The following is a 24783-nucleotide window of genomic DNA, read 5'->3' on the forward strand; positions in this document are numbered from 1 at the left end:
AAAAAAAAGAAAAAAAGTTATTCTGCTTGAGGTACTTTTTAAATAAAAATTGTAATGTGTTAAATGTGCCTATATTCAATTTGCAGACCACTTTCACCAAGTAGATCTGCAGAAGAATCTGATCACCAAAACACACCTTTTTCTAGCCTGAATGTTAATACAGCATGGCAACAGAAATCAGCTTTCACTCGCACTGTGTCCCCTGGATCTGTTTCACCCATTCATGGACAGGTATATTGTGTGAGAGTGGAGAACTTGCTGTATTTTAGATTGATGTTAGTGAAACTGATTTAAAGAAAAACCAAAACACAACTTTTCTAATAGTGGGTGCACTGAACAGGCTAGAGGATAAAGAAGCTAGTCTGAATGCTCCACTAGTGTGCATTGACATAATTCCATATGTTTCCAGGGACCCCTGAGCAAGAAGACTCATGCGGTATGTTTCATAACTCTAAAATAATTTTCACCTGTAATTAGACACACAAGATATTTCTAACAAATAAGAAACAGAGTTGAGAGATTGATCCTCAGTTAACAGCTTGTATACGTCAACATAGAAAAAAAATAATTATTCAGCCATCACTTAGGAATGAAGTTGCTTAAACTTCAATAAAAGATACATCAATGTTTGTTTGTTTGTTTTTAACACTTGGCACTAGTTTGGGGAGTGTGGTCGATCAACATCTCCACTTCTGTCTTAACAGGGGCAGCCTGTCGAGAACTTAAAAGCACAAGCACTTTGCTCTTGGACTGCAAAAAAAGAGAACCACTTGAATTTTTCAAAAAATGATATCATTACTGTCCTGGAGCAGCAGGAAAACTGGTGGTTTGGGGAGGTACATGGAGGAAGGGGTTGGTTTCCAAAATCATATGTTAAGCTCTTACCTGGGAGTGAAATCAAGAAAGAGGAGTAAGTGCGACTTTTATTTTCGTTTTATTCAACAGTTTACAAAAAGAGGTGGTTTAGAGTGCAAAATTCCTGCAGTGCTTTAAAGTGCAGAATATAAATACCATTTACAATTTACACCATGCCATTTTAGGCTTTTATTATTTCATTCTGGCAAGCCAAGTAATGTTGGGCTCACTACTGTGTAAATAGACAGTCTTCCAAGGCTGAGTGCTGTGAAAAATCAGTTTGATTATTCATCAAGTGCCAGACTTTGTTTTGGTTCATTACCAAGTCAGCTCTCTTGCAGTGTATTTGTGTTCTGCCTTTGAAGGTGCCAATTTCTAAGTGACCTACAAATAATTGTAAGCTTGTAAGGCACATCTTGCAGAAGTAGTGTATTTTTCTTTACTTGAAAGATCATTATGTCTATTTTAATGCTGCAAGATAACTGTTCAGGTAATAATTCAAAGTCTGGTTACTGCTGGGATGGCTGCACCATTGAGTGTGAATTGTTCTTTCCATGCGTTATGCTAAAAGTAATTTATACAAAATATTTAATTTGTGCTTCTTTTGGATAGCATAATTTGCAAATATATCTTCTTGTCTTTCATCACATTACATTTCTTTTTTTGAAGTGGTGTGCTCTTGGACACCATTCATATCTTAAATATTAGTAATACCTGCTGACAGTCAAGAAAGTCTTTGCAATTAATTCAGAGGCAATACCAACTTTGAGATAACCAAAGTGAGCTTAGTCTCATCCTAATAAAGAGTTTTGTTCTTGATCAGCCTTTTAGTTACACAAACCGTTTTTTCTTTCTACAGACCAGAAGCTATTTATGCAGCTGTAAACAAAAAGCCTAATACACAGTCTTACGCAGCAGGAGAGGGTAAGACAGCATGAAATGCGCTACTTAATGATACAGTCTGTTTCTGCTTAATGGCATGTGAATAAGCTTAAATATGTGAAGAGTTTCTGAGCAGGCCTTTTAATGCTTGTCCAAAAGACACAGTGCAAATGTTGAGCTACTGATACGAGAATGCCAAAACAGGAACTTAAGTAAAGCTTACAACTAATTCAGGTTCAGCGTAAGCCTGGGTTTTTGTTTTGTTTTTAAGACTTTTGTTCAAGCATTAATTTATTTCTGAAAACTTAAATATGTCTCATATCCATAAGCCAAGTTTTCTTCCTGCTGTTCTCTACTGTATTATGCTATACTGTAGAGACATGAGAAGGGATTTTCAGTCTCCTAAGTGTGGATCGTTCTCTTTTAATCAGTAGGGAGTAGAGAAAACAAGTATTTCTGGAGAAAAATTTGTGGGAAGCACTTTCTAAGCCTTTTCATCTAGTGTATCTCCATGCTTCCCCAATTATACTTTAATTCCACTTGTGTTTTTCATTTTTGCTGTGTTAGATAAGAATGGTTTTAATCAGGTTTAGGTGTGGAATATACATGCTTGCTGTTGAATCACAGAAGTAGGGTGGAATATTTAATGCAAGAGATGAGTTTTTCAAGCTGTGGTCTACAGGCTTCTGCTGATCTGCAGGGTGATCATAGGGTAGTAACTCTCACTGTGCCAAATTCATCTATCTGTACAAAGTTGTATACCTGTAGTTCACAGTTGTAAACACAAGGCGAGATGTGATTACAATCAAGAAAGTAGGTAGTTTGAGTCACAAACTTGTAAAGACATGAGCTGTGTTATGAACACACCGATGAACACTGATACCAAAGATACCTTTACCTGCATCTGATATACTTTATCCTCCTATCTGAAACTATTGTCTCCTTCTTTACGCGCTGCTTGCACAGAGTATGTTGCACTCTATTCATACTCAAGCTCTGAGCCTGGTGACTTGACTTTCACGGAAGGTGAGGAAATCCTAGTGACCCAGAAGGAAGGGGAATGGTGGACCGGCAGCATTGATGGCAGAACTGGAATCTTCCCCTCCAATTACGTAAGACCAAAGGATCAAGAAGTGAGTTCATATTCTAAGAATTAATGCACAATGCTTTCTCTCAATTTTATTGTATATACTAGTATTGATACCTAGCTCTTAGACAGTGATTTTAAGCAGAGCTTAATGTGCTTGACAGAAAAGAAAAGCCTAGGTAGCTTGAGTGCTAAATCAGTGCTCTAGCCACAGTGTCACATTGTCTCTCTCCATATATGATGGTATTTTGTTAAATGCAAGCTCAAAATTAAAATCTTCACGAGCTCAAAATTAAAATCTCCACATGCTTTTCTGTCTACATGCTTAAAGTTAGTGTAAGCTCTACTGTTTTTATTGCACACTAAAAGATGATTTTTGTGTCTTTGTAGGCTTCTAGTAATGCTGGCAAAACTGGAACAATAAATAAGAAACCCGGTAAGTGTGTGATAAATTTTTAACATTTAGGACTGTTTCTTAAGTGACTATGAGCATTTAGGTTCATAGCAGTGTTTTAATGGTGGCTAATGTGCTTAGCTGCAAGATACATACCAGGATATTTCTGTGGATCTAGCTCTTCCTGTAATGAAAAAAATAACAAATGCAATTAATACATTATCTTTTCAGAAATTGCTCAGGTTACTACTGCCTATGCTGCATCAGGAACTGAACAGCTTAGTCTTGCTCCTGGACAGCTAATACTTATTCTGAAGAAAAATGCTAGTGGATGGTGGCAAGGAGAGTTGCAGGTAGTTATTGAAGAAGAAATAATTGTGACTTCATGAACAGCAAGGAGGTGGTTTTGGGTTTAATTCAAGAAAACAACTAAGTATAGTGTTCTAAAAGCTGGCTAGAAAGTTATTTTCATCTTATATAAACCATATTTGGGGGAAAAAAAAGTTTTTAATTAAACCTTGGGTTGCTGGGGGGTTTTGTTTGTTTTTTGATTTGGGAGGGGGGTTGGTCACAGAAAATACTAAAACTGTCAATGAACATATGCATGGGAGGGGGAAGAGGGATGTTGATAGTTAATAAATTAGTTAGGATTTAATTGGTAAAACACTGTAAAATTATTCTAATGAAAGAACAGGAATTCTTGGAAGTTGGAGTTGGAAGCTAGCTTATTGTGAAGGTTGCTATTCCCATTTTTCTCCTTTCCCTACCTAGTGATGAATTTCTAGTCCCAGGGGTTGAGGGTACTGTTACATGACATTCTTCTTAAACCGTAGTTGATATTTTGACTTTTGGAGCCCCGTGGATCTTGTCCATAATAGCCTTCACCTTTGCAACCAATGCGAAAAGTTAAACCATGACCTTATAATGTCTTTTTGTTACCCTTTTCTTTAGCTGACTTTTAGCTGAATCGGCAGCGTTAGCCTGCATTTGGACATATTACTTCCAATGCTGAATGCTATTACCAATGTTGGGATTGAACAGCACAATAGAAAGTTCCGTCCTCTTAATATCACTTAATTGCCCTTTCCCAAGGTATTCTACAGCCGCATGCACTCTGTTTTGAGTGGATACTCTTGTTAACACCCATCTTCCCCCTCCAACAGTTAGAACAGGGCTGATCTAACTATTCAGCATCTGTTTTTAAAACCAGCCTGCTTTACAGATACAGGAAGAGAGATCACAGTGAGCAAGTTGAGAAATGGCTGCACTGAGTTTCTGTGAATTAACAGCAGTGGAAAATTCATTGATAGTATGTGCAAAAAAGATAAATAAACACAGAAAACAATGAATAGTTTATATTTGAATGAAAGTAGTCCCAGTGCTGGTTCAGAAGAAGCTTCAAAGAATAAAAAAAAAAAAAAAAAAAAAAAGAAAGTGGGGGAATGGAAACTAAGATACATAATTGTCAGTTCTTGCTAGTTTTAATTTCTTTTTTTGTTGTAATAGAGCTCAGTCTGCAGTTACTGCTTTCTAAAATCTATGCTCACTTTTACATCCTGACTTTTTTGTGCACTCTGAAGTATATTTGTTTCTTCAGTGTGTGCAGGGATCATCTTTACCTGTGGGACTAAAAATACAAAAGACTAAAAAATGAGAAAATCCTTTTCAAACTCTCACATGCTGTACTAGGTAGGAAATGATATCAAATACTTAGGTCAGGATTTTCAAAAGTAGCTTATGGTAATTGTTACCTCTGTTCTGGGTATCTTATTAGAGACTCCTTGTATGATGCATAAGTGGAATGTTCATAGAGCTAATTTTCAGCCCTGCAATTAAATTGTGCACTGAGGTAATAAGTTGCACTTTAAAATTTTGGATTAATACATTTGCCAGAACGTATTAGGGTGCAGCTTTATTTGAATTGGGTTTTTTCATCCTTTAGCCAGATTTTTTCCTTTGAAGATCTGTTTAGTATTTAGTTGGTGTTTGGAAGCCTGGCTTTTTGTCTTTCATTGGCAAAACTGTGTGACATATTCATTGCATTTTTTCCAGTCTATAGACTATTTGGTTTCTTAATTGTGTAATAACCATTTTAAACATTTACAGGCAAGAGGGAAAAAGAGACAGAAAGGATGGTTCCCTGCCAGCCATGTGAAATTACTGGGTCCAAGCAGTGAAAGAACCACATCTGCTGCTCCCTCAGGTGAAAAAAAAAAAAAAAGACTTTATATTTCATTTAGAGTATTTTATGTAACTGCTTCAATTGTTCAGATACTAGTCTGAATTACATAACTAGTGTAATGTTATGTTTAATGGCCCTATCTGATTGTGGTGTCGCTGTGGAAGGTAAAGTCCTAGTCAGAATCTGGGACTTTTGACAGACTTGTCCATTCAGCTCTTATCTCTGTCCAAGAAAGGTAAAATCTCCCAACTTCTTAATCAAAACAGTTCTTCATAGGGTCCCTCCCTAGCATATACAATCCTCTACATACCATACAACAGAAAGGCTCAGTCATACAAAGATGTTTATATCCAGAAATCTGTGAGAATCAGCAGTCCATCTTCTACAGAAAGAGCTTTTTAGTTTTGCTGAATGCACTGAAGAGCCACACTCTTCTCATTTGGAAACTCCATGTTTCCAAATGCTAGCAAAAGTCTTACAGAAAACTAGCAATTATTGACAAACACCTTGGAATTACATGCACTGCTCCTTAAAAGGAGGGAGACTAAGCAGCAAATTTCCACTAGATTTTTCAATTTGATTGGCCAGGTACAAATTAGATGATTTCACATAAAAGGAGCTTTTTTGGTTCTGCATGCTTAAATTGTGCAGTTCTCCACAGCTATGATTTGCTTATACAACAGCTTCCTGGTTATTACTGGACAAAACTTCCGTTTGGCTAAACTGGCAGTTCATGATTAGCTAAAGCACACTTCCTCTGCCTTTGCCATGTTTTTCTCACAAGTGTCAGCTATAAGATAATCAAACTATCTTTCTTTTTCAAGCCAGTAAAAGAGATAGAAGCATACTTGCTTATATTTTAAAATGTTTAGAAGGTCAATAGATGCTATACTAACTGAATGAATTCACTGTGTAAGTGCATAGATATATGAAGTGGAAATAAATATTACTGCCTGGCCCAATTAAAAAAAGTAAAAGAAAAGGGAGGACAGTTCCACATCAAGATAAGATCATGTGGCATTTTTCTTATGTAACAGTGTATGTGAAATTGTTGTTTCTTTCCTGTGGTTATGTAAAACACTCAAAAACAGTCTCAATACTTGTGTAACAGTGTTCTACTATATTTGGGTTTTCTTCATAGTGTGTCAAGTGATAGCGATGTATGATTACATGGCAAACAATGAAGATGAGCTCAGTTTCTCCAAAGGGCAGCTTATTAATGTACTGAGCAAAGATGATGCTGACTGGTGGCAAGGAGAAATCAGTGGTGTGACAGGTCTCTTCCCCTCAAACTACGTGAAGATGACCACGGATTCTGATCCAAGTCAGCAGTGTAAGCAACTTTTATTTTTTATTAGTTTTGTTACTTTATTTCAAAGGTGCTTTGCTATTCTTTTGCTTTGTGTTTGGAATCTGGAGTTCCAGGCATCAGCTGAATTTATTGGTACTTTAAATACTTTACAGCAGTACTAAGTACTTTAAATACTTTTCTGTTTAACCTACAAACAACCAGCACGTTACCAACCAGCCAGTGCACGGTAGTAAGAGTGCTAGGGTGACAGATTTGGTAGTTGTTCCCTTTCCATTAAAGATGCTGATGTTTGATAACTGACACGGACTGGGAGTCAGTGCAGGCAAACTGTGCTCGATTATAGAACTTGCTCGACTTTTATAAAATACAAAAAAATGTCTGCTGTAGTCATCTTTAACTTGTATTTAAACTATTTGTCAGTTAAGTAAAAATAACCATAGAAAGGAGAGTAAGAAGATTCTAGCATTAGCAAGTGATCTATCCTATGGTAAATACATGTGTCCTGGCTCCCAGCAATCCAGCTTTCATCAAATTCTGAGAAACAAGATATATATCAAAACATGTTAAGCTGAAAATTATCAGCAGCAGGCTGAGAACTGAATGCTAGAATATACACCTATCTGACAGTCAAATTTTTCTCTGCTGTTTTTTTTGCATGTAAACACAGTAAAGGTTTCTGGTATTGTGTCCCCTGCCCGCCCCCCCTTTTTTTTTTTTTGGCCCCTCTCCCCAGATAAATTTACCACCATTTTTATTCCCTCAGCTTTTCATCCTGTGGCACTGTGATTAAACCAACTTCTATATCAACCCATGCCATCAGTGGGTTTGGGAATCTATCTTGATGTCAGAGTTGTTCCTTTGACACAACAAGCCTTGTCCTTTCACTTGCTGTTTTTTTCCCTAGGCGTCATTTGTACTTTTCTCAGTATAAAGATACGCATCCAGAAGTCTGGTTGAGGTTCACTCTTAATAGCCTATAGCTAGTGTGTAGGACCAGTGCGCACTTAAGATTTGATCAACATAGTTCTGTTCTTACAGAACAATTCACAAACTCAATAATGAAGGTGCAGCTTGGATTGGAAAGTTAAAATATTTTCCCTGGTTAACTTGTTGTGGTACCTGGGCAAAATAGAGTATGCACTGTTCTTGAGGGTTTTTGGGGTTTTTTTTTTAGCTAAATTACATCTGTGCTCACATTTTTGGTAATGCATTGATGATTTTTTAATTTTTTTTTTTTAAATGCCTCTGCTCGGTGTGGCTGTGATGTTGAAAACTTCAGCATTTAGGTTGAACTTAACATTCTTTTGATTAGGCATATCTAAATCATTAAAATGATCCTTTGAAAGTCGTTGGGTTTTTTGTTTGTGTACAAAATCTCAGTTTGAAGAAATAGTATAGACTAAATCCAGATGGGCTATAAAATTAAGACTCTGGCTGAGTATTAAAACTTTCTGAATTATCAAAAATTATAGAGATACTAGCTTATCACATCAGGTGTGTTGCTATTTAGTTATGTGGCTGAATGTGATGAGTGCAAGGTGATAACATTTACCACTAATTTCCAACAAAAGCAGTGCTAAGACCAAGTTGTAATTGGAAACTTTCAATATGATGATTAAGTTTTTCCTCACTGTTTGCTGATATGTCATTAGGCTTTTTCTCAGATTTCAATGTTGTGGAGTAAAAATATTTCTATCCACATCAAACTGTGGCTGTGTGAACAGAATTTTCCTTTGAAAGTGTATAGACAAAGGTCAGCTAGTGGCAGTCAGATGAGCAAATGTGCACATGAGCAGATGTGCCCCAGGTCATCTGTACTTGGTCATTAAACTTTTGTCTAAGTCTGTTTGCTATGAAGCAGATCTACTGGTGCTTAATTAACAAAATCCACCTATTGGTGAATGAAGAGTATGTTGAAATTTTTTTTTTTTTTTTCAATTTAATACTCTGAGTATTTCAAATAAGCTAACTTGTATATCACTTCTGTGCTGGAATTTGCCACTCTTCTGTGATATTAAAACATATGCATTTGGAAAATTCAGGAAAAATCCTGCTTAAAGTCCAGAGCCTGCTCAAAACCAGCATGGCTTGTTAAGCTCAAGTGCAGCATTGTGCAAATATCATTACACCGATTTCGGCTGGGCTACTTTCGTATGGCGTGAAATCTGAGCTAGTAAGTTGCATTAGCAGTAAGCTAGTGCTGTACCATTCTTCTGTAACCAGAGAAATATTTAAATATGTACTGATGGAACTTTCAAACTTCCTTGGATTTCCTTAAAATATTTTTTGCTCTTATTTAAATATAGTGCAGAAACTGTCACTAGTATTCTTGAGAAATCACTAAGAAATTGTCCCACAGAAATGTTGATGTGGCACTCTAGGGATCAGCTTAGAGATAGGACAGAATATAATTTAAGAAATGCATTGTTATATTTTAAAGAATTGTTAATCTGAGTATTGTAATGTTTCTGTTGAAGAATAGCAGTTTCTCCCACTGTCTTTTCTAGATGGTCAAATGTGATGGTATTTGAAAGGGAGCAGGCAGATTTGGTTTACTCACATAGGTTTGCAGCTTAGGAAAATTCTGCTTTTCCCTCAAATTTAAACTCTGTTATATGGACCACCTTTGTATCCAGAGTCTTTCCTGGGACTTACTAGTTATGGCTGTAATGGCAAACTTCCCTAGCAAAGAAGGAACTTAGGTCAGCGAGATGTTCCTTAGGTTGCTGAAATAGCTCTTTTTGAACAGAATAAGCTGTGCTGACAAGATCACTTTTCCTGTTGGCGTAGCTGCACATCCTGGCATAGGGTCTCTGCAAGGAAAAAAATCAATGAAGCATGTAATAGGTCTCTCAACAGGTCTCTTAAATACAACTGAGTCCTGGTGATTGCAGAATACAAAATACTTGAGTCTTGTGCTCTCAGTGACCTTGGTGATGGTGAGACTTACTCATGTTTTAATGACATTTTGATAGCCCTTATTCTAATGTTTGCACAGAAGTCATCATAAAGGATAAATAAGATACGCAGAAGGTTTCAAAATATAAATAGGTACAGATTTAAAGTAAAGGAATATGCATAATCTTCTGTTCTTTGTTGAGTGCTTGCTCAACCATTCAGGGTCAGATCTTTTGTGTATTGGCAGTACCTAAGGCACGTCTACCAGGTTTTCTTCCTGTTCTTCACAAGGGATGAGTAAGGCGGGGTAGGCAGGGTGTACTTGCCCCTTTACAGTTCTTCCCGTTGGCCTGGTCTGGAGATAATTTTGTCATTTCAGCCAGTCTTCGTCTGCCTTAAACATTTGCTCTTAGAAACTCATTCTGTCCTTATGTGTTAGCTTTTTCAGCGAGACACCTTTTTTCAGTTTGTCTTCTTATCCATGGGACCAGTCTGAGCCTTGTCCTTACATTTTCTTTAGTTGAGATTTTCTCCCCTCATGTACCTCAGATGGAGGCAAGGCAGATGCTCCAGCTACATCTGCATACTTGGTTGCTGGAAGTCTCTTCGTGTTAGAGATCTGTTCACCTCTCAGAGACATTCTTGCCGAGAGCTGGACAACTCAGCCAGGTGAACATGCCTATGCTCAGTGTGCAGAGGCTTCTAGTTCACCTTATCTGAGGTATCTCATCTCCTGTTGTGAGACTGGTCTTTCACAGCGCTGAATATTGTACCAGTTCTTTCTACTCTAATGCACATATAGTTATTGTTTCTGTTCACTCTTTTTTCTTTTCATAGCCCAGCATTGCTGCAGTTCCTCAGGCATCTAAGTTACTCCTTCATGTGCTCTGACGTGAGCTCCAGGTAGTCCCCATAGCCTGATAAGCACCTCCTTCCTCCATTTAAACCTGCCTTCTCTGCCTTCTGCCAGTGCAATGGCAAAAGTTGGTTAGACTGGGAACAGATCCTTTCTCCATAGACTGTTCTTAACATGTGTATGATGACGGTGTGCATTTCCTTAGGTACAAACTTGATGTTTATAGTAATACCAGTAGATCTACCTATTTTTTTTCCTCCCCAACCTTACTTGTAGATGCGACACGTTAGAGACATGAGGCAAGTCCTGTCCTTTCCAACACAAGGATCTGTGTTTCCAGAAGTTTATCTCCATGCACGAAAGATCATTAGTAATTCCTGTTCACCACTGTATAATGAATGAAGCTGACCAATTTTCAAGGGTGTTTATAGTGAAAAAACAACTTCTGAACTGACATGCTCATGGCAGATGCATTTCTATGTCTATATATGGACCACACATTTTGAAGTTCTCTATTATTGCCAAGTAACTTCTCTTCATGATTGTGGAGTAAGAGTTCATGGTATCAGTGGAAGATTAATAATTTATTCTAAGATTTTACTCAACAGCTCCAGAATTTTATCCCTTTTACCTAGGATCAAATACGAAATCAATCCCTTAGTTCATAGTGACATAGTCATTTTGTATTTCTAAAACTATTTGGTGAATGTCAGTCAGGCTTGATAAAGCTTCCAGGTTGAAATCCGAATAGTCTCTGGATTGCCCACAAGGTGTGTGCAGCTGAAGCCCACGTCATATATCTGCCTTTAACCTGACTTTACAGTGCCTCTTCTAGATCGTGTAGACCTTGGTTTCTGATGGGTATATTGAGTGATGTGGTACATGCTACTTCATGGACACATATTACTAGAGACAAGGTTTTCATTTCTTTCAGGCTTTGCACAGTCAAACATGTTAATTTTTATGTGCCAATATGAATAAATTCCAGTGAGGCTTTTCTTTACAAGTTTAGTTTTTATCTGATTTTCTAATGTCTCATTACAAGTTTCTCAGGAGAAATCCTGGCTTTGTTGAAATCTCAGGGAATTTTGCCATTGCCTTTAAAAAAAACGCTAGGGCTTCACCTTGTGTTGTTGAGTCTACATAACAGAAGTCTTCCTTGGGAAGAAACTTTCTTCTTCAAGTGAATCAGCTACAAGTGTTTTTCAGAGTCAGTGATGGCTGGTCACAAGTACTTAAAACTGTGTGTGTTTATAAATATGAAATTGTAAGAGTAGAAGCTTATGATGTCTGTTTTCAGAAAGTTGAATGTTAGTCATTCCTTTCTGATCTTTTTGGTGTTGTTCTGTCTTTGTCCATAGAACTCATATGTTTCACTCTTCAAATTTATGTTCATTTTATCCTTCATTTTTTTTTGTTTTTTTTTAGGACCCAATGTTGTCTTCCAGTGTGAAAGCACCTCAGAGACCCACTATCCAAGTTTGACTGTAGCATGGAGGCAGGGTGGCCAGCCCTGCTCACATATCTCTGACACAATCCTTTTGCTTCGTTTGAACATTAGATCCAGTCAAGAAATTAGTTTTTTGTGGGTTTTCTTATAATCTACAGTTACAGTTGATTTGTAAAAGCAGAAAGGATAGTGGGTCTTTGTGTGGCTTTCACTGCTGTTCATTCTTGTTTCCTTTAGTATTTTTCTTTGGTATTGATAATCGTAGATCATTAGCATGCATATCAAGTTATCGTTTGCATGGTGGGATTGCAGACACACAAAGACCCACTATTTGCACAGTTTATCTGAGCTGTTTTGAATGGGCAGTTGTGTTATTTTAATGTTGTAATGTACATACTTTGCAGAATTAAAATGTTCGCTGATGACTGTTCTAATGGACTTGATGTAATCTCTTATATATTGAGCTCTTAAAATTGGCAGCCTACAAGGCTCATCCAGGAAACAAACCCTACCTGTCTCTGCTGCTGATAGTCACTGTGATTACAAACATGCTACAAGATCTAAGATTTAGATCTGGCACAGTCCATCCAGCCTTTTAATACCCTTTTTAACTGGGGAAAGAACTATTAACCATAGAGTGGAGGATATTTTAATTTTTTTCTCCCTTCACAGTAGTACTATAGCAGGAATTCAGGTTGTTTTGGCTCGATATAGCCTATCCCTAAACAACCTTCCTTCCTTTAAATACTTTATTCCAATAATTCGTATTTGCTTTCAGTTTTAGCAAACAGCAAACATGTACTAGCTACTGCAGTAAGTACTTATACAGCCTCTGTGCTACTAGACCCTTTCCCTGCCCCTTTTCTTCATTAAATAGTTAATGGTACTGAATAGTGTTTTTATCTGGCTACGGTCTGCAGTGACTTAAAGTAAGTACTATCTGAAAGCTGCAGCCTAATACCTGGGTAACCTCAAGAAAGATATGTTGCCAGAAAAGAAACACTAACAGACACCTGGAGCTGAAGGCAGAGCATTTGGGTTTAGAAATGGAACTAGACTCCTCAGCTCAAAAGTGGTCCTTAATATGGCATGTCAGCAGTATGGTGCAGTAAAGGCGCCCACATTTTATTAGTTTGGGGGGAGGGAAGAAGGGACCAGGACTTCAGGACTATAACCCTGATACCCCTTTAAGTAAAAGGATTAATTTAATAGTGGACTGCTTGTCTAATTAAATAGTGCTGTGCTCCTGTAACAAGGGGAGAGATCTAGTAGAAATGGTATTTAATTTAGTTGGTTTCCTGAAGTTGGTTATGAAACAGCAAAGGTCACTTATGCAATCAGAAATGTTTACAAAACACTGCTTGTTTACTATATACATATATATATATATATATGAATGTTGTGAAGGTACTATCAGGAAAAGGTTAGTCCAATTGCAGAGATTAAAAAGCCTTTCTCCAAAACTTCTATGTTATGTATTTAATATACTTGATCAAATAATGTATATGTGCCCTTTAGTTCAGAGAGATATCTTTTGTGCAATACAGACTACAGCAATGTGCCTACATAAAACTACAAATGGGTTTTTATTCTGGATGTATTTTGTCTAAACCAATATTTTGTTATAGAATGAAATCATGTTATTGTAGGCAAGTAATGTGCTAGATATTTCCTCAAGTATTCTAGCTGACTTGATTTCCTTAGGAAACTACATTTTAAGTATTTCTACTAAAATATGCTAATCACCCTGAATTGCCTTCTCTCAATTTCTGACTTTGAAAGCCTGTTTAATACAGGTGCAAGTGTGTTGTGCTACACCAGTGGCATTGAGCAGTCACTTACTGTAGTCTAATAATTTATCTTATAAATTATCCCATTTCTAAAAGGCACTGTTAACCTGTGGGATTTGAGCCAAATTGACTTCCCAATGTTCAGTGACAGTTTTCCTTGAATGCCAAATTGCTACTAATTGTCTTTGAAAAACTAAAACCAACTTCACATCCTATCTAGGATGTTCTAGGAAATAGTTACATGGCATTTTCCAAAAACAATTGGCATTCTACCCATTTTTTAACTGATACAATTGGAGATGAGGGTAGTATTAGGTAGAGTTTCACACAAGTGGCCCTATTGTTGGGTATGTAGTTGAGCATTGATAATTATTGAAATAGCTGCCCCTCATTTTGAACTGATGAGTATTGAAATGAAGCATTTGGGGCTTTCACAGTTACCTTTTCGTGTTTCAGTATTACTTGAGTATGCCTCAAATTCTCTAACTGTAATAACAAAGATAATAATACACCTTAATAATGCTGATTGAAAGAGATGTAGTCCCTGCCTTCTGTATTTATCTCTACTGCAAAGGTCTGCCTAACAGAGCTCAAGCACAATCACCTGAGAGCTCTGCTCTCCTATTGCACACTGGTGCAGAAAGAATTGAATACATGCATCAGATCATCAATGGGAGAGACTATGCCGAGGATGTATTTAAGGCAAGATTATTTTAAAATAATGTTCTGTATCAATGAAGAGGTGTAGCTAATAGACGCTGGGCTTAAATCAGACTTTTTCTTTCAAAAATGTTACTTTTTTTCTGCTTGTGTGCAATCCACTCTCTTGTGGATACAAGTCCATAGAGCTGAGTTCAGCTGTCATCCCAGCCAGCCAAGTAAAACTAGTGTTGAAGTGTACATCCCTTATTTGGGTGAAAAAGGTTGGCTTTGGAACTAAGGACAAAGTGGAAAACAGAGGGGTTTTGTTGAACTGATGGTCCCCAGTCAAGAACTGAGAGTCTAAATGTTGCTCAGAGCTACACAAGGTTAACAGTTAAAACTGAAGCCAACCAGGAAAGCAAAATATGATGTTGCCTGCAGCATAATACTTGCTTAATATTGTTCCTGTGGGCCAGCAGAGAATAGGGGCCATGGTGTAATTGGGGGTAGGAATGTAAACGATGCTGTAAATGCACAAGAACAGGTACTGAAACGCTTCCTAATTTTTTAACTGTCTAGTTTGCATAATGGACTAACAACCTACAAAAGTGTAGTTTTACAAAAGCTTAGTTTACAGAGCTGAGTTCCTGATCCAACGGTTGGATCCGTGCAAGAAAGTCTTGTGCCACCACCAAGACCCGGTTGCAGGGCTGGGGTGCGTGAGTCGTCAGTGATGGTGAAGGGCTGTGAAAGCATACAAAGCGCTATCTTAATGTCAGTGTTAATAGCGTTACAGTTAGGAGTGCAGAAGGCATAAAGCTCCATCAAAAAAACTCACACGCTAATAATGGAAACGTCTCCTACCAGTCACTGAATATTTATGCCATCTTGATGCTCTGTCAGATTGTATCCCTGTGTGATTTTTCTTGAGTCGGGTTGAAAACACCTGTAAATAAGTCTGCTCGTAGGAATGCTGACAGACCTTGGCCTGTAGTAGTGTTGGGAGCTGCTACAGGGTCATGCTACTTTAATGTAATGAACTAGTAAAACTGCTATGTAATGGTGTGTGCTGCCTTAAAATCTCTTTTGTTGTTCTTTTCAAGCTAGAGTATTCATGTTTGGGGATGATTGTTAAGACATGCAAATGCAGGCTGTGCTTAGCATGAGGCAATTGTTCATCTTTGGTTTTCAACAAAGTTGTAAGATAACTATGCAAATGTATTTTATTAAAGGGACACATAAAAGGATCTAGTTTGTCTGTTGTGGTTTTTTTTGTCCATTTGGGGAGGATTTTTTCCCATCTGAATAGCTTGGTATGAGAATTAAGTTACTTGACTCTGTGATGGAGTGACTTAATTTTGCTTTTTACTTCTTGAAAATTGAATCATAAATTTCTTTTGTTGTAGCAAAGAGAGTATACTGCATTTACTGATTAGGGGAGATCGGATGAAAGTTTTTATTACGTTTCCCAGCACCTGATGGAAACCAACCTTTCCGCAGTGGCAAATTTCTTAGATTAGTTCTTTTCACAGGTTTCAGTAGGTACAAGAGGCTGCTGATAGCTACAGGCAATGACAGGGGTTCATTGCAAGTGAATTAGCCTTATGTGCGCCAGCAGATATTGTAAAATGGCTACGGGTGATGTCCCATGATACCATCAGTCTGTTCTCTGGCTGTGGTAAAGGGACTATTTTAGTGCCAGCCCATGGTACTTAAGGTGAGATGTAGTCTTTCTATGGTAGCCTGGGAAAATAGAGGCAGGCTAATACAGGCAAAAAAAACCCTCTTACCTGCTTTTTCCAGCCATATTAACTGGCTTGAGCTAAAGAAAGAAAAAAAAAATTTAAAAAGACCCAAACAATGCAACCAACTCCCCGCCCCCCCCCCCCCCCCAAAAAAAAACGAAACCACAAACCCAACCACCCCGCAACCCTGAACAAACCAAGCTGTTTCCTTACAATTGCAGTTTATATAGGCCACCTCTGTCCCTAAATAGTCTTCACTGGTGACCCAAAGCAGTGATGCCTCTGGTGTAGATAGATCCTTCAGGGCAAGTGCCTGAGCTCATGTTTGAGGCTTAAGATGTCTTTCCAGAGCTCTCATTTTTGATATGTTTTTTCATTGTTCATTGAGTGGGGAAGTTCATTGGGGAAGGGGACAAAGCACTCGATGCCCAAGCAGATCTGAGCATCTCTGAAAGCCTTTTATCCACCTGTTTTTTACCTGAATTCTCTAGAATTGGCTTTTAAGTGAGGAATTTTAATTCACTCCCCCCTTTTTTAATAAAGAAAAAAATGGATTTTTTTTTTTTTGAGATGTTATTAGGTCTCATTCATCTTTCTTTCACTGGAGGAATTCTTCTCTTCAGAAAGTGTCATTCTTCCCCTTGAATGTACTCAAATCCAAAATATGTCAGTAATTGGAAAGGTTTTCTCCCCCAGCACCTCATGTTTTTCAAACATTTGAATTTTCTGCAGAGGAGAACATCTTTTGACTGTGAAACTCGGTAGCTCTTCATGCAAGGTTAGTTATGTTAGTAGGGAGAAAGTATTTCTTGTTCAGGTATATTTGGAGAGGGAGGTATAATTTTAAACACAACTTTAGAGACTGGGATTTCCTGTTTATAAACTCTCCAGCTTGTTTTACCCTGCCCCTGCAAGACAGCTATTTCCTCGTCTTGGAGACCAGGATTTATCACAAAAGGTACCACAGTTGTAGTAGGCATCGCTCTCTTGCCGTGCCCTAAGTTTCAAGGGTAGCAGACGCCCACTGCTTGCTCCGTTATACGTTTTGGGAGGGAGCTAGGCAGATCATGCCCCAGATTGTCTGAACGGGCTGGCTTGCCCTGCAGAGGTGATGTAAACCTCATCTCTAGTCACCAGAGGGAGGTGAGCACCCACCGTGGGCAGCCGAGATTCCCCTCTGCAGGCGCTCCCAAAAATCTCACTGCTTTTCATTAGCCATATGGGGAGCTTGGGATGCAGCTTCACAAGACAGAAGCCAAACCAACAGCTTTCTGCTGCCAAAAAAGGCAGTTTTACTGCTTCCACGCACATTCCTGGCTGCTAAACTAGCAGAAAACTACTGTTTTCTTTTTCCCTCTCGGGATTCATTTGCTGCCAGGGTGTGAGCTGGGAGTCAGATAAGTGCCAGAATTGATGCAAGGAAAGGAGGGAACAGGAATGTGGGAGGAGAATGGGTAGAGATGCAGGTCCACCCTTTCCATACCAGCGAGCCCATGGGTTGCTGTGGCCACTTTCGAAAAACATTGGCAAACGCACTAGGTAGGTTGTTTTATTCTCTGTCTCGTTCACCTTTCTTCCCTTCAGATCCAAATGTCTGAATTCACCCTCTAAAATCAGATGTGAGGATTGCATACTGTGTTTTTATGCCAGTATCATCAGACCCATCAAAATTTGGAGTGGTTTTGCTAGTGCTTATTTAAATGTAAAATAGCACTCGTCCATTCATCCCAAAGGCCGACAGTCCAAATAAAAGCTTAGTGCAGGAGCCAGTTAATTTATCTGCATTTTTGTATCTGATAATGAGCTTATAAACCAAGTCTATTTTAGGTGCACATAAACAGGCCTGTTTTCCTTCCAGTGTTTGCTTCAGCTTTAAGTAGATGGCATGAGAGAGACACAAATCAAGCGTGTGGGTTGTTCTAACAGCTGTGATACAAACAAACAGCAACAGGAGCTTCAGTCCGTCCGTGCTCTTGTTGCAGGAGCGTACCTTGCAGTAGAAAAGAACCACGTGGTCAAAGCTGAGACTTCCAAATCTGAGAAATGAAGTCTGGTTACTGTACAAGCCCTTGATTATCCTAAAATTTCATGTCTTAGGAACCAGGTGGGCTTAAACTCAGTCCTGTACGGACTAAAGAATGATGCTAGAATCCAGAAGTAGCATATATTGGCCACAGTCCATTTTGATGGATTGAGATACCAAACTTCATAGGAATTGCTTTGATCTGTAACTTTACTCCTTTTACTCATCTAATTTTGGCCTGATTGTAACTTCAGGAATAACTAAGGCCAGAAGCAGCATTCTGCACGATCGAAAGAGTGGCAATCCCAGATCTCTTCATAAAAAGTGGCATTTTTTCAAATCTTATCAGAAAGCTTAAGATCTGTGATCTTCCTTAGGGGTACAAATCAGAACTGAAAAGTCCTGATTGAAACCTAGCTATTGCATTTACTGTTATACTTCTTTGTGTTGTTCAAAGGGTTTCCCTAGTAAAATACTTCAAATGGTATCATAAAAGTTCATTTGACAAGTGTTCCTTTTTAGCTGAAGGTTGCTGCTCCTTCAGAGCAGCTTGATGCTTGTGCAGCAGGAAGCACACAAGCCTGGGAGGTTCCCATTAGGCCACTGTCACATCAAGTTTAGCGAAATGTTTAGTGTTTCTTGTTGGTTTTCCCCTCAAATTTAATACCAACTCATTTTAATTTCATTATTTAGAGCAGCCTTCCCATAAACAGATCTATACGTTGGCAGTGAATAGAATAAAGTCACATTCTAGTGTCCTAGATGTGTTAGGGTGACAAGGGAGACGCAGCCCTTTGTGCTGTAGGTCACGCTGCCTTCCACGACACCTGTAAACTTTCAGAAAGTATCGTTCCTCTGGAAATGTCAGATCTAAATGAGGCCCTGTGATGTCCTTCCTGCTATTCTGCAAAATCCACAGTTCACGTTGTTTTAAAATCTGATGCCGTCACATCAAGCGATAGCTGCATGTTCTCAAATGCTCTGTAATTGTTTCTCTTTTTATTTTCCCCCACCCTGCTACTTTGCAGTACTCTGCTAGCATGTCATCAGAGGGATCAGAGTTTGACTTTGTATGCTCTCCTTTACTCATCTAAAAATATTCACCACTTTGTTTTTACCAGTTTTCGATTCAGTTACTGAATTTCAAACGTTGTCATGCTTACTAACATGTACACAGTAGAGAAAAAGCAGTGTGAAGCTGTAGGGTCTGCATGGTATTACAGAAAACTTGGGGTTCATGTCATTGACTGTCTGTGTGTTCCTGTGCATGATTTTGCTTATTTACACTTGATGCATAAAAATAATTCAACATATTTCAGGCTCATTTTGTTTCTAAATGAGAAAAAAAGTTGTGCAACTGCCAAATCACGCAACTATAACATTATGCATTATAACTTTACAAATTTGTACTGGTGGTTTGCATCATAAATTAATAAACAAGGCAGAGTACTTTAGAAATGTGATGGAGATTAAAGGTGCAATGTCCTAAGTCAGAACCAGGCACATTTTAGATGACTTCATCTCACAAAAGACATTGCATAAGGTGAGAGAAAATCACAATTGTGAAACAGTATGGCAGAAAAGGAGAAGAGATGAGAAAAACCATGAGACAAATGGAGTGGCAGGAAGTCAGGAATTCTTATTCTGCATCACAATACAAGAAGAAGGGTTGCTTAAAGAAATAAAAAGGTGACAGACTAAAAAATGACATAAAGTGGGGAGGGGATTGACCTCTACATCACTTAATTTTGAAACCTGCTGCTGCTGTGGACAGGGTTTTACCACCTTGTATATAGTCTGAACCATGGGCTGGTGTATGTCGGTGCATTTTTGTTAATTCATCAGATCTGATAGCCTGAGTGGAATCTAAACTACTGACTTACTTCTTGTAGGGTGTGCTGATCTCCAAAGCCTTGACACTATGCAACCGATGGAAAGGAAAAGGCAGGGCTACATTCATGAACTCATTCAGACAGAAGAAAGGTATATGGACGATCTTCAGCTCGTCTTAGAGGTGAGATGTCTTGGATATGAAAATGCATTTGGAGAACACCTCTGTCCTACTGAATAATAATAAAGGGATTCTTACGAATTGTGAAATGCTAGAGGAAGAAAGGTGTGTGAGCACCTCCCTTTCTAGTGAATGTTATGCGGTTGTCCACCAGGCAGAAACATCACGTTGTGAAAGCCATCGTCTTAAAGGACCTTCCAATTTTCCAAATCCTGTTCTGAGTTGTTTGGGCTCAGTGTAAAGATGATGGGCTGGGCTGGGGTGTCTAGCAAAGCTGCACAGGCTCATGACAGAAGCTGTATAAGCACCATAAAAGTTTATCATCTGCCTTTGTCTCCAATTTTATTTCTGGAAGCAAGACCACCTCACCAGGCAGGGCAGGAACTGGCCAGCATTAGGTGGTCTTGGGCGTCTGACTTGACCTCTCTATAAAACAACTGTGTGATCAAGTGTTAAAGATGTTAAATAGACGGAGTTACACAGGTATTCTGCTCTCCAGAATACCTTGTGCTGAGACCCCCTGAAAAGCTGGAGCTCTGCACACAGGTTGACTATGAGTGCTCTGGGTATGGGGACAGGTGTGATGCGTAAGTGTAATTTGTGTAGCAATTGACTCTGAAATCATGGGAATGCTCTTCTGCTGAACAGTCAGCCTGCAGGTCCCAGTGCTTGCCCCTGCTTTGCAAATGGCAATGCTTGTGTCAGAATGAGGTCACGTGCTTAGGAAAAATAGTGTCACAAATGCTCATAAGGAATTGCTTTTAACTTCTAAGAAATTGGACACTGAGCATTCAAAAAAAGCAAAATCACTGCTAAGCTGAACAAGAGGCTGAGCTGCTTTTGTTTCTGAAGAATTGCTCACCTTTCTGATCTTTTGACTGCAGGTTTTCCAAAAACCGATGGCTGATTCAGGCTGTCTCACAGAAGGAGAAATGGGGCTGATCTTTGTTAACTGGAAGGAACTCATCATGTCAAATACAAAGTTACTGAAGTGAGTACTTACTTGCATTTTTATGTTTTCCTCTTCATCTTTATTCTCTTGTTCCTTTCCCCAGGAAGTTTTCTGGTTTTACAGTAAATATTTCTGTCCTTGCTCATTATTTCCTGTGCATGTGTGCATTCAGAACAGCTAAATGCATTCAGACTACCTCACAAAGAAGGAGTTGTTGCAAAAGAGAGGGGGCGAATAAACAGCAAGAACAGATGCACATTTGCTGTAATACCTAGAAATGGAGCCTACACAAAAGCACGTGTACAGGAGGCGTTCTTCCCAGTTTTCTGCAAAGCAACCTTCTATTCTCTAAAAGTAAACTTTGGAGAGACAAAGTGGCTAATAATTCATTGAAATGGGATGCTGATTGAATGTAGAGATTGATGCCAATTGTCCCACAAACCTCAAAGGAGAGTCTCAGTCCCACAGACCCCATCAGGCAGATAGTTCAGCTCAGCATGTTGTGCTGGTGACTTCCTGGGGGTTCAGGCTGGACCCTGAGCTGCCTGGAAGCCCCCGTGCTTTGTAAAGAGAATTCACCTCGCAGATTTGTGTCCTTTCAGGGATGGATGTTGTAAGGATCTTGATTTAGGCCTCGCAGACTTGGCAGCAAAGTTGAATGGTGACTTCTTTCCTCTTCAGAGCCTTGCGAGTGCGTAAGAAAACAGGAGGAGAAAAAATGCCCGTGCAGATGATTGGGGACATCTTAGCAGCAGAGCTCTCTCACATGCAGGCCTACATTCGGTTCTGCAGCTGCCAGCTTAACGGAGCTTCGTTGCTGCAGCAGAAAACTGATGAAGATGCTGATTTCAAAGACTACTTAAAGGTACCTTATTCAGTAGCTTTTGTGCCGCCTTCTTTCCTCAATGACAGGAGCCCATCTAACCAGATCGACTAGATAACCCAGAAGAGTAAAATCTTGCAAAAATAGCTAAGAACCTTCCAAGGTGTATTTATATGATGACCATGGTTAACACTGTGTGTGCTTTTTATTTATATACCTGTCTTTCTCTCTAGCTAATTTATTACTCCATTTCCCACCTCAGTGTAACGTTAACCTCACAAAACTACGGTGCTGGTGTCTGCACCTTCCCAAAAATTCATGCTGTCAGAAGGGGCAAGAGTCTGTGGAGTGTAAATAAAAAAAGCTGTTGTTCTGAACGTGCTTGGAATTCAGTGGGGTGGGCAGTGTGTCTGAGCAGTGGGGTTGCAGCCAGGGCCAGAGGTGTGCCGAGAGCATCACAGGCAGGCGCACTGTGAATAAATAAGGAATTGCTGCCATACTGCAGCTGATGTGATGGCTTTGAGGCCATGAAAGGAGAAATGCCAGAACTGTTGACATCAGGCGTTTGTTTCTTTCAGTGCTTTGTTTTTTTCAACCTGAGTGGAGCCTGTATTGTCAAAATAAAAGCTGGAACAGTTTTGAATGTAAGGATTCTGCGTGAACAATGATCCTATGGCTTATGCTGGCAAAGCGTCTGGGTACAATGACAGCACCGGCTTTCCTGTTTGTTCTAGATACAAGTATTGTTTGTTACCAAAAAAATCTAACATTTCTTGGAATGCCTGGAAAAATGAATCTGATCAGACAGTTTTCAGTTTTCAGTGCAGTGAGGCAGCTGTTTCTTGATGAGTAATGCAATGTCTCTGTTAAATCTCTGGGTTGCACCACAGAAACTTGCCTTGGACCCTCGCTGCAAAGGAATGCCCCTCTCCAGTTTCCTCCTGAAACCTATGCAAAGAATAACCCGCTACCCTCTGCTCATAAAGAGTGTGAGTACCCTAAGTGAGGTTTTGTAGGTGAATGCTTTTGAGTTTGCTCTCAATAGCAAAAGCAAAAAAAGGCCTTGTCCCTTTATGGGGATTTCTCTGAGAGTGTGGAGCAGTACCTGTGCTTACCTCTGGTTTTATCTCATTTTGTTCCCTTTTTGATCCGTACCAGATTCTAGAGAACACTCCAGAAAATCACCCTGATCACAGTAACCTCAAGCTTGCCTTGGAGCGTGCGGAGGAGCTGTGCTCTCAAGTTAACGAAGGGGTCCGTGAGAAGGAGAACTCAGACAGGCTGGAATGGATACAGTCCCACGTCCAGTGCGAAGGTCTTGCTGAGGTAGCCACATTGATACGCTGTACGGCGGAGGCTTTTCCGAGGCATTTCAGAAAGGCTGGGGGAGGGAATGGGAGTCCTTGCTCACATCTGTTCTTGGAACGTGATCCACTGCTGAGCTCTTGGCAAAGAAGCTTTTATTAAATTCTGCTTACAGCCATCATGTGATGAACCCTCGTTTTTTTCATGATTTTGGCAGTGGAAAAATCTTGATTTATCAGCTTAAAACTGATACCATTTAAACCATTAAACAAACAGAAGTAACACTCTATCTCTGAAGTTCTGCTTGTGCTGCCACTGGGCTAAGTCAGGTGTTACTATGTGGAATTTCACTTAGTGTGTGTTTCCCAGGGTTTTCCTTCATGCAGAAAGGGCACAGAAGCTCTCAGTGTCAGATCCTCAAAGATATGGGGGGGTCAGGCTCCTGTACCTTTCGGGACAGCCTTCAAAACGAGGTGTTGTGACAGTTCTCCATTGGCTGTGTAAGGAACCAGGGCTTGACAGGCCCAGAAGGTCTGTCCTATTTCCATCACCTAATCGTGCACCCGTAAGAGATGACCTGGCTGCAGACTCTGCAGGCTCTTCTTAAACACAACTTCTGGGAAACAGAAAAGTGGCCACAAGTTAAATGCCTTCATCTAGTCAGATCCCTGCATGTGTTGTTGGTGAAGCTTAGATCTACTTTAAGTTGGGAGCAGTGCTGATACCACGGCAGACCATAAAACAGTTTCCCTTCTCTTCATTTGTAACTAAATTCATTAAACAAAACAGAAAAGCTTTTTAAGTAGTTTCAGCAATCCCCACTGTGAAAAGGAGCAGGAACTGATGTCTGCGTTAACTTGCCACTGCTCATAAGTTTTGTCTCTCCTAGCAACCTGTGTTCAACTCCCTCACAAACTGCTTGGGACCACGGAAACTCCTGCACAGTGGCAAGCTGTACAAGGCCAAGAGCAATAAGGAGCTGTACGGCTTCCTTTTCAATGACTTCCTCCTGCTCACCTACATGGTTAAACAGTTTGTATCTTCTGGCTCCGATAAACTCTTCAGCCCCAAATCCAACTCACAGTTCAAAATGTACAAAATGGTGAGTGAATCAAGGTGCCCCGTGGTCATGTTGATACAGTGGGACATGGCTTTTGATGAGGAATGCCGTTCTCCCTGCTGGGGTTAGCCGCCTGGCCCCATCTGATCGTTTGCTGTCATACGGGCACGTACTGGCAGCCAACATGCACGAGTGCTGCTTGCTTAGTCCCCGGAAAAGGACAGGCTTCTGTGTCTTGGTTTAATAAACACTTCTGTCCACTTTGGAGTGAAAGGGCAGAAATAGCATCGTGCCTGAGCAGCTGAGCAGGATGTTCAGAAGCAGGAGCCTTGACTTAAGTTTGCACAAGTTCCTGCATCCACAAGAAAATACCTGTCCTTTAGAAAACAGTAAGAGGTGCAAAACTTCAGTCTCTGTGTCCACACAGTGCGTATTCTCAGGATTCTGGAGTTGGATAAGTTTAAGAATCAGGGCTGCTTTCCGGCAGGGAACCTGAGAGATTCCCAGGGTTTCCAA

General features: G+C 39.6%; 1 protein-coding gene across 4 annotated transcripts in view; it reads left to right on the forward strand.

The window, feature by feature from the left end:
* ITSN2 (intersectin 2) overlaps positions 1 to 24783 on the forward strand; it is an 86327-nt gene that overhangs the window by 57632 nt on the left and 3912 nt on the right. For 3 of the 4 annotated variants that reach the window (XM_075049029.1, XM_075049026.1, XM_075049027.1), the window contains 14 exons: positions 87 to 231; positions 705 to 910; positions 1715 to 1779; positions 2704 to 2870; positions 3215 to 3260; positions 3450 to 3571; positions 5325 to 5421; positions 6542 to 6733; positions 20009 to 20130; positions 21012 to 21118; positions 21761 to 21944; positions 22793 to 22891; positions 23061 to 23228; positions 24097 to 24309. In XM_075049029.1, the coding sequence (XP_074905130.1) occupies positions 87 to 231; positions 705 to 910; positions 1715 to 1779; positions 2704 to 2870; positions 3215 to 3260; positions 3450 to 3571; positions 5325 to 5421; positions 6542 to 6733; positions 20009 to 20130; positions 21012 to 21118; positions 21761 to 21944; positions 22793 to 22891; positions 23061 to 23228; positions 24097 to 24309 (1933 nt within the window). Of the gene's footprint in view, positions 1 to 86; positions 232 to 704; positions 911 to 1714; positions 1780 to 2703; positions 2871 to 3214; positions 3261 to 3449; positions 3572 to 5324; positions 5422 to 6541; positions 6734 to 11894; positions 15596 to 20008; positions 20131 to 21011; positions 21119 to 21760; positions 21945 to 22792; positions 22892 to 23060; positions 23229 to 24096; positions 24310 to 24783 lie in introns of those variants that run through there. The other variant, XM_075049028.1, reaches the window with a different exon arrangement.

Source organism: Buteo buteo, chromosome 17 (genome assembly GCF_964188355.1).
Source record: "Buteo buteo chromosome 17, bButBut1.hap1.1, whole genome shotgun sequence".
In the NCBI taxonomy this organism is placed as follows: Eukaryota; Metazoa; Chordata; class Aves; order Accipitriformes; family Accipitridae; genus Buteo; species Buteo buteo.